At 38.6% G+C, this 13,352-nt stretch overlaps 1 protein-coding gene across 1 annotated transcript; it reads right to left on the reverse strand.

Annotated features, from left to right (window-relative positions):
* Positions 1-9,904: 9,904 nt before the first annotated feature.
* SMIM31 (small integral membrane protein 31) lies at positions 9,905-12,501 on the reverse strand. Its single transcript, XM_026446706.1, has 2 exons — positions 12,365-12,501; positions 9,905-9,977 (listed from the first exon to the last, which is right to left on the reverse strand). The coding sequence occupies exons 1-2, from the start codon at positions 12,499-12,501 to the stop codon at positions 9,905-9,907; spliced, it is 210 nt and encodes a 69-aa protein (XP_026302491.1).
* Between the last annotated feature and the right edge of the window lie 851 nt (positions 12,502-13,352).

The raw sequence follows: 13,352 nt of genomic DNA on the forward strand, positions 1-13,352 counted from the left end.
TCAAAAAAAAAAAAAAAAAAAAAAAAAAAAGTGCTGAATATCTTGACCATTTCCAATGGGAAACCATAGTTTATGTGGTCTTTAGGGACGACCACTCTCCCTCGTGATACATGATTTTTCCTAGCTACTAATTGAAGTTTGGGATGGGATTTAGGGAGTTCCAAGGATCTGGGCTATTTGTAGCCATGACATTTAATAACCTATTCCAAATGATATTCTACTTCTACCATTATAAGAAACTGTCTGACTTTTAAAATTCTCAAAAGATAGTTTTCCTTTTGTTAAAGATATATGTATATGTGTGTGTATATATATATATATGCATACACACACAAGAAGCTTAAAGATTATGTAAATATATGCATTGTATAGCTGAATACTGAATAGGATTAAGCTTAAATGTATATATTATATATATACACACACACAATAAGTTTAAAGATTATGTAAATATATGCATTGCATAGCTGAACATTGGATCTGCATCTCAAATTCATTTCAATAACAAAGAAAATATATTTGGTACCTACATAAGTAATTCCTTGAATATGGTTACTATTTATAGTTTCCATTTCATTTGATTCTCACAAAAACCTTGGTATGTGGTTTATCTCCATTATATAGAGCAGGAGATTGAATCTTACTAGTGTTTGATGATGGACTTTGAACTTTGGAGTTAGTTAATAAAATTTTGAAAAACAAAGTGTAAACAAACAAGCAAAAAAATGGTTTAAAAAATCAATTTTGGAGTGTTTTTAATTGCTCTTGTTGTGAAGAAATTATTCTTTTAGTAAATGTAACAAGATTATTTTTACAACTCAGGGAATTAAAAAAAAAAAGGCCAGACAAATAAACAAACAAAACCTTGGGGAGAGGTTGATGATAGCAAAGATCATTTGATTTTGTGTATGGCTAGTTATCTTTTCTTTTCCAAACACACAGCACTCCAAAGGCATCCTATTTGTATAATCAGTCCAGTGACCCCAGCTATGGCACAACTCCTTGAGATGATTCTATATTGATTCTTGTGATTCTCAGGCTCGTAATTAGGACCCAGGATTCCCAAACCTAGGCCTTCCTTATTTGCATCTCAACCCTGTAGGAAGTAAACTGTTAGTAAATCTTATTTCTCCCAGCATGTTCGTAGTCCCTTCAACAGGAATCAACAAACCATATTCTTCAACTTACTGGCTTAGTGCTGAATTTCCTATCATATGAAATTCATCATATACTATCTGATTCTACCTGTTTGTAGTCGTTTTGCCGTCTTTTTAAAAAGTTTTCTTATACTTATCAAATGACTTTTTCTGTATTAGAAAAATACTTTATCCAAAACGTGACATATAATACTATCAAGAACCAATGGTGTCTAGTAGTTACATTTACCCACCACAAATAAAACTGCTGTTTGTTTCAGGGTTCAGTTAGAGAGCTAGCCAAACTGCAGTCATTAGTCTATAATAACTCAAAGACGAGCATTCTTGGGAGTCAAGCTTGGAACGTCTTCTGTCCCCTTAATCATACATTTTACATCTCCTTAGGGAGTGGTGAGAAAGTCCTGATGTGCAGTTACCACTCCCACAGAATTAGTCTCAACTCCCAGCTGGGTCCTTGCCCCCAACTTTCTTCATTGTTAGTTGTACTTTTAATTTTTATTTTTAGGGCCACCATTCTTCCAGCCAATGATGTGTGAGCAGGGCAATTTATTATGCTCTGGTGAGGGAAAATAATGCCTGGAATTCTTGTCATTTTCAAGTTACTAAAGCAGTACTTTGAGAGTCAATTTTTAAAATTTTATGTCATAAAGAAAACTGCTTCTTTTTTTCCCCCACTTCCTGAGGTTTTTCTGTATAAGTAGCTACAGGAAAATTCATATAAATAAAGTGAAAATGTCAGTACAGGCAAAAAATTAATTATTTTATTTTAGCAAGATGTATCACATATTTTTCTTTTTATGTGTGCATGTATTTATTTTTTCAGAGATAGAGGTGGGGGATGCAGTCTCGCTGTGTTGCTCAGGCTGGTCTTGAACTCCTGGCCTCAAGTAATCCTCCCACCTTAGCCTGTTAAGTAGCTGGGATTATAGGCATGATCCATTACACCCAGTTTATGGATCATGTGTTTTTCTAAGAAACATGAAGAAAACACTGTTTTCTATATTGGCAGATGTTTAGAAGTTTCATTTCTATTTAGAAATGGAATGGAAATTCCTTTTTTTTTTGAGATGGCCTCTTGCTCTGGCACCCAGGCTGGAGTGCAGTGGCTCAACAGTGGCTCACTGCAACCTTCACTTCGTGTATTCAAGTGATTCTCCTGCCCCAGCCTCCTAAGAAACTGGGTTTACAGGCGCCTGCTACCATGCCTGGCAAATTTTTGTGTTTTTGGTAGCGATGGGGTTTCACCATGTTGGCCAGGCTGGTCTCGAATTCCTGACCTCAAGTGATTCACCCTCCTCAGCCTCCCAAAGTGCTGGGATTACAGGTGTGAGCCACCCCACCCAGCCGGAAATTCCTTTTTTTAAATTTTTGAGACAGAGTCTCCCTACGTTGCCCAGGCTGGAGTGCAGTGGTGCAATCTCGGCTCACTGCAACCTCTGCCTCCCGGGTTTAAGCAATTCTCCTGCCTCAGCCTCCTGAGCAGCTGGGACTACAGGCATGCGCCACCATGCCTGGCTAATTTTTTTGTATTTTTAGTAGAGACAGGGTTTCACCGTGTTGGCCAGGCTGGTCTGGATATCCTGACCTTGTGATTCACCCGCATCGGCCTCCCAAACTGCTGGGATTATAGGCATGAGCCACCGCGCCCGGCCACTGTTTGTATTTTTAAATATGTTTAAGGGATTATCTGGAAGAGTTGCATGCATTGCTCACAGTTCCCTGGGGAAAAAGACAAAGCTTTGGCATTCCCAGTGGTTAGCACGCTGACTGGTGTGAAATTAGTTCTACACAGGCAGCGCAGGAACACAAGAGAGCAAAATTATTTTTCTTGGATTTGGGTGTTTGTCAAACATTGCCGTCTACTGGCTGGCTGCTGCAATTACTTCTAAGAAATACAAAGAAACCAATTTGTTGCCTGCTCTCAAAATTTGCTGTCTGCACCTCTAACAATCCATATTAAATAGATTAATAATCCTTCTTTTAAAGCATAACTTTATTGATTCCTCTATATCCCTAAATATGTGTGTCAGGAGCATTGATGTAGAGAGGATATTTTGATTTCATTTAAAACAAGCCTGAAATTTGCCCTAGTAAATAATGAACAGTCTCATTCCAGGCAAGTTTGTGGCTTTCAGTTGAGATAAATAAATAGGAAGACCTCAGTCTGACTTATGGCCATGCCTTCTCAATTTTGGACAATTTGGTTTATAAAAGGCAGAAGAGTCATTGGATTCAGAGATAACAGAAAAATTGCAAAAAAAATTGTTGACTTTTCATGAAAAAAAATTGCAGAAAAATAGCTTTAAAATTATGTAAAATAATAGAAAATCTACAGATTGGCCACTAATCTCAGTTTGGTCTTTTGCTAATAAGGGCTTTCCTCACTTCTACGAAGCAAAAGCAGAAGCTTCCAATTCAGGATCCAGACATTTTGGCATTTTTTTCCTAACAATTTAACTGGAAACCTTGGTGCCTGTGGCCTTTGGCACCCACAGAACTATGTTGTGAAGTATTAGCTCAGCAAGCCCAATAGTTTACTCACACACTACGGAAATAGCTGGGGTGACCAAAATGTAAACCCGTCTCTATTTGCGGAAGAATTAGAAATGAACACAGTCTTCATCCACATTCTCTAAGACTACACTGTTTTAGGCATACATGTGCAAATGTTGAACTTCTTTGCAACCAAAAGACATTTAATTTATGTTCAATCTAACCTAGTTAATTACAAACACAACTTTAAGGTAGTTAAAGAAACCCTCAGTTGAAAATGATATAGCTGATGCTCTGGAGTTTTTTTCTTTTTTTCCCTGTTTGGTGGATTCCATTCTCAACATTATTTTACATTTTTTTTCCAGGGTGAGAGGCCATTTTTTATTGACAAAGAGTTTATTGTTATAGTAAACAATGGTGGATCATCAGCATCTGTCTATGTTTGTTCAAGGATACCTGAATTTAGATATGAGGGTTGACTTGGCAACTTGCCCACGATCACACAGTTAATTCTGAGTCAGTTCCCGTTTTCACACTCACCCCTGTCTCAGGCATGTGGATGGAGAACCTGGGCCATGATCGTGCTCACTGAGCTCTTCCTGCCTCTTTCTCTCCTTGGGCACATTGCTTCTGGGAATTTCATTTTCCTTATCTCCAAAGTAGACATAGCATTACTTCCCTGCTTTACAATGTGGTCAGGGGGATGAAAGAAGGCTTAAATATGTTAAGTGCTTGGCATACACTGAACACTCAAATTATTATTTTTGTGCTATAGTTATCATCAGTTCTTATTTTGCAGACAACCCAAATTGTATACCAAGGGAAGAAATCTTTCATCGAGTCATCACATATAACTCCCTAAATGTGTGCGGGTACTATCAAATCATTTTGTATATTATTAGAGGTGTATATTAAACTTTTGTTTTGTGCTTAATGTTGATTTTGGAGAAGAATTAAGTGACATTGCAAAAAAATTTTTTTTAAAATCTATTTACATGGGTAAAACTTGTAGCTTCCCTACTTGATTTTGCCTCACTACTCTTGAGTGCTGAAAGGTTTATGTTTGTTTGTTTGTTTGTTTATTTATTTATAAATAGAGATGAGATCTCACTATATTGTCCAGACTGATCTCAAACTTCTAGGCTCAAGCCATCCTCCTGCCTTGGCCTCCCAAAGGGCTGAGATCACAGGTGTGAGCCACTGCATGTGGCCAGGTTTATGACTTTGACTCTGGTTTGTGAGGCCAGCTTTGAAAAAATGGTAGGGATCTTCTTAAATAACAAACATGCTTATTGCTGTCTGATTAATATAGAATCACAGCAGTGGCAATTTTTCTTCATGAACGGATACCTTTCTGTGCTGTAGTGCTGTAGGGCCTTTTGGCCACATTGACTCAGTTGGACAACAGTAATATCTGTAATATCTAAATGAATTCTTAACAGACATCAAGTTTTAAAACCTAAGACTTTCTAAAATTATAAAGTTGATTCTAATCTGGACTGGGGGTCTGCCAGCCTTGGACTTACTTTCTCTATAGCTCTGTGCATCATGGACAAAGTCACCAAGACTGTTCACCTGGCAGTTACAGCTACTCTGGAAGGGAGTGTCTGGCATGTGGATGCTGGATAGCTACTGTTTGTCAAGAGGCTGGACACACCTTTGATGAAGGATCATTACCTTCCTAGAATATCCTTATAATTCCCTGATGGGTCAGTTACATTTTATCACTTCCTACTGGTCATTACACCAGACAACTTTCAAAGACGGGGCCTAGCGTGCAGGTGGACAGCAATATAATTCAGGCAGGAAAGAGCTGCTACTGCTGCGTCACTATGTGCTACCTCTAGAGATACAAAGAGACTGTTGTACTAATCTCTTCTAAACGGATACTGCAGCTTCACAGCGGTAAATTTAAAAACTAAAGAACAATGAAATAGGTGCAAAATGATTCTTTATAATTGAAGAAAATACAGGGAAGCAGTGGTCTGGGTAACACAAAAATGGAAATACACCACACCATTTATATTTGATTTTGGCATGCAGAATATAATATCTTCTGCCCTGAGGGCATGCCTGTCCTGGTCATGTTTTGTTTGACAGACATTAAAATCCATTTTCAATTCATGAATATATCAAACCTGAACATTACAGAAAGTTGATCAAATATACATTGAAGACCATCATGAAAAGCCTCTCTACATTGATTTGTGTTATTCTGAATTAATTTGTGCTTCATGTCACTGAGTTTTCAAGAAGGAGGTTTATGAATAGCCCATATATTATCTTTGTGCATAAATCAGCCTGTGATTCTGCTCATACACAAGTCCATGAGATCCTAATGAGTATTTCTGAGGATTTTAGATTTAGTGTCGTATTATAACAATATCTGCCTCATAGGCCTAATCTTAGGATTAAATGATTAATATAGATAAAGCAACGTGAACTATTATTAGGTAAAAAGTGGTAGGAAGAGCTACAGAATAAATGGGAAAGATGTATAACGGTCATGAAATGTGAAACTCATACATTGAGCTTCCCTAAAGAAATAAGCTGTAGGTATTTATTAATGTATTCAGTAATGAGTTAATGAAAACCACCTATGTCCCAAATAGTGTTCTAGGTGCTGGGATGAGCAGTGGTTAAACAGTCCAAATCTCTATTATGGAGCTTACATTCTAGATGACATGCAAAGTGTGATTTCTTATTATTTTTAAAACATACTTTTGTTAGTTTGCTATTTTATTTTTGGCCATTCAAAGAAAGGCTTCACACAGGGATGAAGAATTTTATTTTTATGTGAATAGGAATACAAGAAGAAACACCTTGTAGTTTTCTTCTTTTTCTTTTTTTTTTTCCGAGACGGAGTCTCGCTCTGCCACCTAGGCTGGAGTGCAGTGGTGCGATCTCGGCTCACTGCAAGCTCCGCCTCCCGGATTCACGCCATTCTCCTGCCTCAGCCTCCCTAGTAGCTGGGACTACAGGCTCCTGCCACCACGCCCGGCTAATTTTTTTGTATTTTTAGTAGAGACGGGGTTTCGCTGTGTTAGCCAGGATGGTCTTGATCTCCTGACCTCGTGATCCACCCGCCTTGGCCTCCCAAAGTGCTGGGATTACAGGCGTGAGCCACAGCGCCCGGCTCATCTTGTAGTTTTCTACCTGTGTTATCTCTCCTATGAGACTCTAAACTTTAAGGGCAAGACTGGTAATTGGCCAATTTTTCTTCTGTGCCCATGCCTCTACAGTGCCTTCTTGCAGACAGCATGTAAAAAACTATACTTGCTGAATGGTCAACCAAGTCAAGTAACAAATCATGGAACTCTAGTTCATTATTTTATAGTCTCTTTTCCTACTCCTATAAACATAACCAATAGTACAAGGTGATGAAGATAAGCACCAAATTAGTGAAATATTAAAATGCTCTATAAAAGTTCCACAGAGAGGGAGTTCATTTTGGGTTAGAGTGAATAAAGAAGAGAGAAAATGACTTATTTGAAGAATAAGTCAGATTCAAGTAGATGGGGAGGAGGGGATTATTGGTGGACAGGTGGACATTTTCTACTTGGAAGAGTAAGAATACTCAAGAGCCTTGGAAATTTTCATTTTATTCTGCAGGCAATGGCCAATTAGTGAAGGTTTCTGCCTGGGAGATTGACATGTAGTTTAGGTGAATTGCCACCAGCCTTGCAAAAAAGAACAAAACAGAAAACAAAATACTAGAGTATATCACCTGTAGAGAGGCTGAGTTTATGAAACTCTCATTTCAGCTGCACACACATGGGTAAATATGTTGTAGGTGAGGGAGCAGATCTGGAAGCGGGTTTTACTGAAAAAAGTTCCAACATCTCTAAACTGAGCCCCTAATGCGATTCTTTGCTAGTGAGCCATTGTCTCTTCTCTCCATGCCAGAAATAGTTGTAATCCCACTAAGCAACTACATTATTTTTTATCATATCCACACCAGTTTGTCATATATAGGGACCAGATTGTGTTTTGTCAAAGACACACACACACACACACACACACGCACGTGTGTGCACACAAGGAAGCAGATTGATTGTATTCAAACTATTACTATAGGGAGAGCACCTCAAATCCAGAGATCAAGTAGCTTGGCAGGGTAGTTTTATTTTAGAATTTTATAGAGAGGAGTAGAAAAGTTATAGGTGAGATGATTTACAACTGGGATTGTTTTGCAATCAGGAGAAGTCTCATTCAAATATCTGTAAGGCAAATGTTTAGCTCTATCTATCTGGCTAGTTTCAGAAGGACAAACAGTTCAAATCTCAGCTAAATCATTCGTGAGACAAAGAACAGGGAGTTGAAAGGTCTGTGTCTCTTCTTGTCTGCAGCTTCAGGCAAAAAAGGAAAGGTCTGCATTTGTCAAAGGCTCAGGTAAACAAGGGAGCCTTCGTGGGTCTTAGGGAAGTCAGGAGAAAGAGTGGACAGTGAGTCTTATCTATGTCTCAAGGGGAAAGGTAGTTCTTTCCTTAAGACATTTCCTGGAAAATAAGAGTGGGGAGATTTCAGAAAGTAAAGGGTTGGGGGAATTTCTGGACTATACCTGCGTTCCAGAAGCACAGAGCTCAGATAAAGTTCAGTGTTGTCAATTTTCTCCTCTGGGCTGACTTTAAAGAAAGAAAAGACTCAAATGTCTGGCCCATTTCCTCCAAGTAAGTAAACTTAAGAGCATGCCTCCAGCTAGTTCCTTGGATGATAACTGATGTTGGCTAACATTGTTGAAGATATCATTCTGTAACAGGTAATTTCTTTTTAATCTGAGAATAAATGGTACTGGAATAGATCAATTAAAGTGAATTTCCTTGAGCCAGGGCAAAATGTAATATAAAATAGCAAAAAATAAAAATTAAAAAAAAAAAAACTTTGAATGAAACTTTATATTGAAACTTGAAACTAAAAATAATGAAAATAAAATTCTGTTACTCATTTAATAAAATGCAGTTTGTAATTGCAACTCAAAGTTAGTTGTAGACAAAGAAAGGATGAGATGTGGATTTGGGTGGGTTGGGGAGCATCACTTTTCTGATACATTTGCATCATAGCTCCACACAATACTCTTCTTGTTACTTGTGATTGTCATAGCACAATTCTATAGAGGATATCTTTAGCAAAAAATATTCAAAGCATCATTAATTTTCTGAGACGTCTTTCACTTCTTTGGCATTCACTTCACACTATTTTGGGGTGCTTATGTACCCATCTCTTCTTGATTGGATAGGTGGTCTAATTCTATTAAGCACTCATTTGTCAGTGGCTTTACCTGAAGGATTCCAGTGACCCTAACTTTACCTTCCCTTACATCAGATTTTTATCTTTTGTGACATGTATGATGTCACCTTGTAATTGATTTGTGTGGAATGTATTGTATTACTAGATATATAAAATAAAGACATTGACCCAGTGTGTGGATTAAGTGAATACAAGTTATATTGGTTTTGTAATAAATGTTTTTCATGATGATGACCCTTATTGTTCTATCTAAATTTCTAATCATGAAGACTCCCAAGAAGAAGACTCCACAAGTCACCCTTCAGCATTTTATATGCTTTATTTTATTTAATTCTCACTTCAACTCTGCGGGGCAGGTACTATTATTATCCCCAATACACGGATGAGGGAATGGAGGCTGATATGGTTTGGCTGTGTCCCCACCCAAATCTCATCTTGAATTGCAGTGCCCATAATCCCCACGTGTTGTGGGAGGGACAAGGTGGAGGCAATAGAATCATGGGGGCAGTTACCTCCATGCTGTTCACCTGATAGTGAGTGAGTTCTCATGTGATCTGATGGTTTTATAAGGGCCTTTCCCCCACTTCATTCTTCTTCTTCTGGCCACCAAATGAAGAAGGACATATTTGCTTCCCCTTCCACCACAGTTGTAAGTGTCCTGAGGCCTCCCCAGCCATGCTGAACTGTGAGTCAATTAGACCTCCTTCCTTTATAAATTACCCAGTTTTGGGTATGTTCTTATTAGCAGCATGAGAATAGACTAACACAGAGGCTTTGATAATTTGTATGACTTTTCCAAAGGCAGAATTACCCAATGGCAAAGCCAGGACATGAATCCAGGAGTGACTAATCACAAATTTGTGCTCTGTGCTGACATGGTATGCCAGCCTCCTTCTCCCTACCAAGTTCATCCATTTTTTTCCTACCCTAATTTTTCCTTTTGCCTGGATGTCCTTATCTACTTATTAAAAATTAAATTGTATCTTGTTATATCTTTTTTAGCCAATTTAAGCCCTATGTAGAAAGAAAGAGAAGCATATATGCTTTTTCTTTTCTTTTTTCTTTTTTCTTTTTTTTTTTTAAGCCGTGTATCTTTTTCAAGGTTATCTGAAAAGAAAGTGTGCTGGTTATGCACACTCCAGATTCTGGAGTCCTATAAGCTGGAGATCAACTTCTGGCTCTCTGTCTTATTAGCTGAGTGACCTATGGTAAAGTTAAAACTTCAATATCCTTGCTTGTGAAATAGTGGGGTTATTACTACTCATCTCATGGGACTGTTTTAAGATTAAACACAGTAATACCTCTAAAGTGCTTCGTGTTCTGTCTTTTTTTTTTTTTTTTTTTGAGACGGAGTCTTGCTCTGTCACCCAGGCTGGAGTGCAGTGGCCGGATCTCAGCTCACTGCAAGCTCCGCCTCCCGGGTTTATGCCATTCTCCTGCCTCAGCCTCCTGAGTAGCTGGGACTACAGGCGCCCGCCACCACGCCCGGCTAATTTTTGTATTTTTAGTAGAGACGGGGTTTCACCGTGTTAGCCAGGATGGTCTCGATTTCCTGACCTCGTGATCCGCCCGTCTCGGCCTCCCAAAGTGCTGGGATTACAGGCTTGAGCCACCACGCCCGGCCGTGTTCTGCCTTTTTTATGGAAGGCCCCGATATGGTTTGAGTCTGTGCCCCCTCCCGAATCTCATGTTGAAATGTAATACCCAGTGTTGAAGGTGGGGCCTGGTGAGAGGTGATTGGATCATGGGGGCAGTTTCTCATGATTTAACACCATGCCCCTTGGTGCTATAGTCATGGCAGTGAGTTCTCATGAGATCTGGTTGTTTAAAAGTGTGTAGCACCTCCCCTCCCCCTTCTCCCTCTTCCTCCTGCTTTGGCCATGTGAGATGCCTCACTACCCCTTTGCCTTCCACCATGATTGGAGGCTTTCTGAGACTTTCACAGAAGCAGAAGCCACTAGGCTTCCTATGCAGCCTGCAGAAGCATAAGCAACTTAAAACTTGTCTTTATAAATTACCCAGTCTCAGGTATTTCTTTATAACAGTGCAAGAATGAATTAATATAGCTCCTGATAAACATTTCCATTGTGTTTATGCTTACAGGCAAATAAGATAGACAGTAAACAGTGTAGTAAACTGGGAGCATCAGCCCTGCTTCATTCTCATTTCCACTACAGCTAAGTAATTTCGTTTTTATCAATTTTTAAGTCACCAAAAGGAGACAACCGTTTTTCCAGGTTGAGTGGATTCTTTTTTAGTTTTTAATTTTTGTTTTTTGAGACAGAGTCTTGCTCCATCAGCCAGGCTGGAGTGCAGTGGCGCGATCTTGGATCACTGCAACCTCCACCTCGCGTGTTCAAGTGCTTCTCCTGCCTCAGCCTCCTGTGTAGCTGGAGCTACAGGTGTGTGCCACCATGCCCGGCTTTTTTTTTTTTTTTTGTATTTTTAGTAGACATGGGGTTTCACCATGTTAGTCAGGATGGTCTTGATCTCCTGACCTCGTGATCTGCCAGCCTTGGACTCCCAAAGTGCTGGGATTACAGGTATGAGCCACCGTGCCCAGCAAGTGGATTCTTTAAAATTTATGTTGCAGATGGAAAGAACCAAGGTAGAAGTAACCGGGGTTCCAAGATTTTATTAAGTGCCACATCAGCTTTGAACTCACTGCCTCCAGGCTTCCTGTCCTGGTAAGAGAAATGCATTATTTTGTAGTTAAAGTAATGGCTATTTTGGTTTTACTCTTTCTTTCAGCCAAACCCATTTTAAACTAACACAGTGGAAAAAATTGTGAGCAGGAAAAAGATTTTATGGATTCCAATTATGTTTCACAATCTGCAAGTCAGCATGATCTGGAATGTCTATTTACTGCGGCTTTTTGTTTTCTTGTTATGATAGTGTTGTATGTCTATGGGATAGAATAGTCTTTTAATTCATAGACAGCACTTATTTTATAGTCAAGAATTGATGGGGTTGGGGATAAGCTAGGAAGCACAAATACAATTTGCTTTTTATGATTTTATCTTATTCTCTATGAATATATATAATTTCCTAATCATATATTTACACACACACATACACACAAGTAAATATAAATTTTTGGTTCCCAAGTTTATAATTTCTCCAGTTATCAATTTTGTCTGAAATGTGGTAGGACCTGAACTACTAAGCACAATCATTGAAATTATATATTTCTCTTATTAACAAATGTTATTACTGGCAATGAGGAAAAAAATGTACTGGGTCTTTAAAATATTTCTACATATTTTTTTAAATGTTTAGGCTTTACCAAGAACTCATCGAAAAATTCTAATCCTTTTCCTTTCTATGTATAGTTGAATGAACACACATGCACATACACGCCACAAAACAAAAACAAAGTTATCCTCACACAGAGGATAGAAACCAAACCAAATCCCAACACACAACAAGATGATAGGGAGGGAAAAGGACACAGTAGCCACAAAGAGCTTTTTTCTTTTTTTCTTCTTTTACCTTCATTACTGTCATCCGGAGTAGTGTAGATGGAAGCCAGGGTAAATAAGGAAAAGATAACAAAAGCCAATAAAATGAATGCCATTTCCAAGTTGGTGTAGGGAAGCTCCATGAACTGCCACCAAAAACTTCTTCACCTACAAGAGAAATACAACATTGGCTCAGCATACTCTAATCCAGAGACAGCTTGCTCAGCAATGATTTATTTTAGAATTCAACACGTGTGAGATTTACTGAAGCTTGTTGAAATACTTCTGTGTACCTGGAACAATGTATTTGGCACTGGCAAAAATGAAGTGTGCTCTTGTTTTGAAATTTGGCATACAATTTCACTGTGTAGATTGGAAGAGAGCCTAGAAGTCTGAATGGCAGAGTCAATTTACCTTTACACACCTTTGTGAGTTTTTCGACACTACTCTGGGAATAAAGATAAGGTATGCTGACATGCAATGAGCACTTAAACGGGACCAGGCACTTGAAAGAGCTTGAGCTATTACCTCCTTTAATCCTCACAGTAACTCTGTGAGATACCAGTATTGTCTCCATTTCATAAATGAAGGAACTGAAGCATTAAGATGTAACTTACCTTAAGTTATAACTCTAGTCTATGCCAGAGGTGAAACACCAACTCTGGCAATCTGGTTACAGAATCCTCACTCTTAGTCAGTATACTATACTGACACTTGACTAACCAACTAACCAACCAACCAGCCAACCAATCCCAAACCCACCGTAATGGTTAGGATCATGTTTTGCAAAAGCGTTAAGTGGGTTGATTGGAGAGGAGTTTTTATATTAGGTAGTAGAAGATACAGTGGGTTAAGCCAAGGATATTGGAAAGAATTTAATGTCAAGATGAGAGCTTAGTCTTTTTTCAAATGATATTAGAAGATGAATATAAGGTCCTTGGTAGTGCAGAGACATGATGAAGCAGTATTTTGAGAATATTAATGGCATCTCCAT

Source organism: Piliocolobus tephrosceles, chromosome 3 (assembly GCF_002776525.5).
Source record: "Piliocolobus tephrosceles isolate RC106 chromosome 3, ASM277652v3, whole genome shotgun sequence".
NCBI lineage: Eukaryota > Metazoa > Chordata > Mammalia > Primates > Cercopithecidae > Piliocolobus > Piliocolobus tephrosceles.

Excerpts from the sequence above, each read along its gene's own strand:
- SMIM31 (XM_026446706.1), bottom strand. The coding sequence starts at position 12,501 with ATGGAGCTTCCCTACACCAACTTGGAAATGGCATTCATTTTATTGGCT. Across the intron at positions 9,978-12,364 it reads AGAAGAAAAAAAGAAAAAAG|AAAAAAAAAAAGAAAAAAGA; the intron begins CTCTTTGTGGCT and ends ATACACGGCTTA.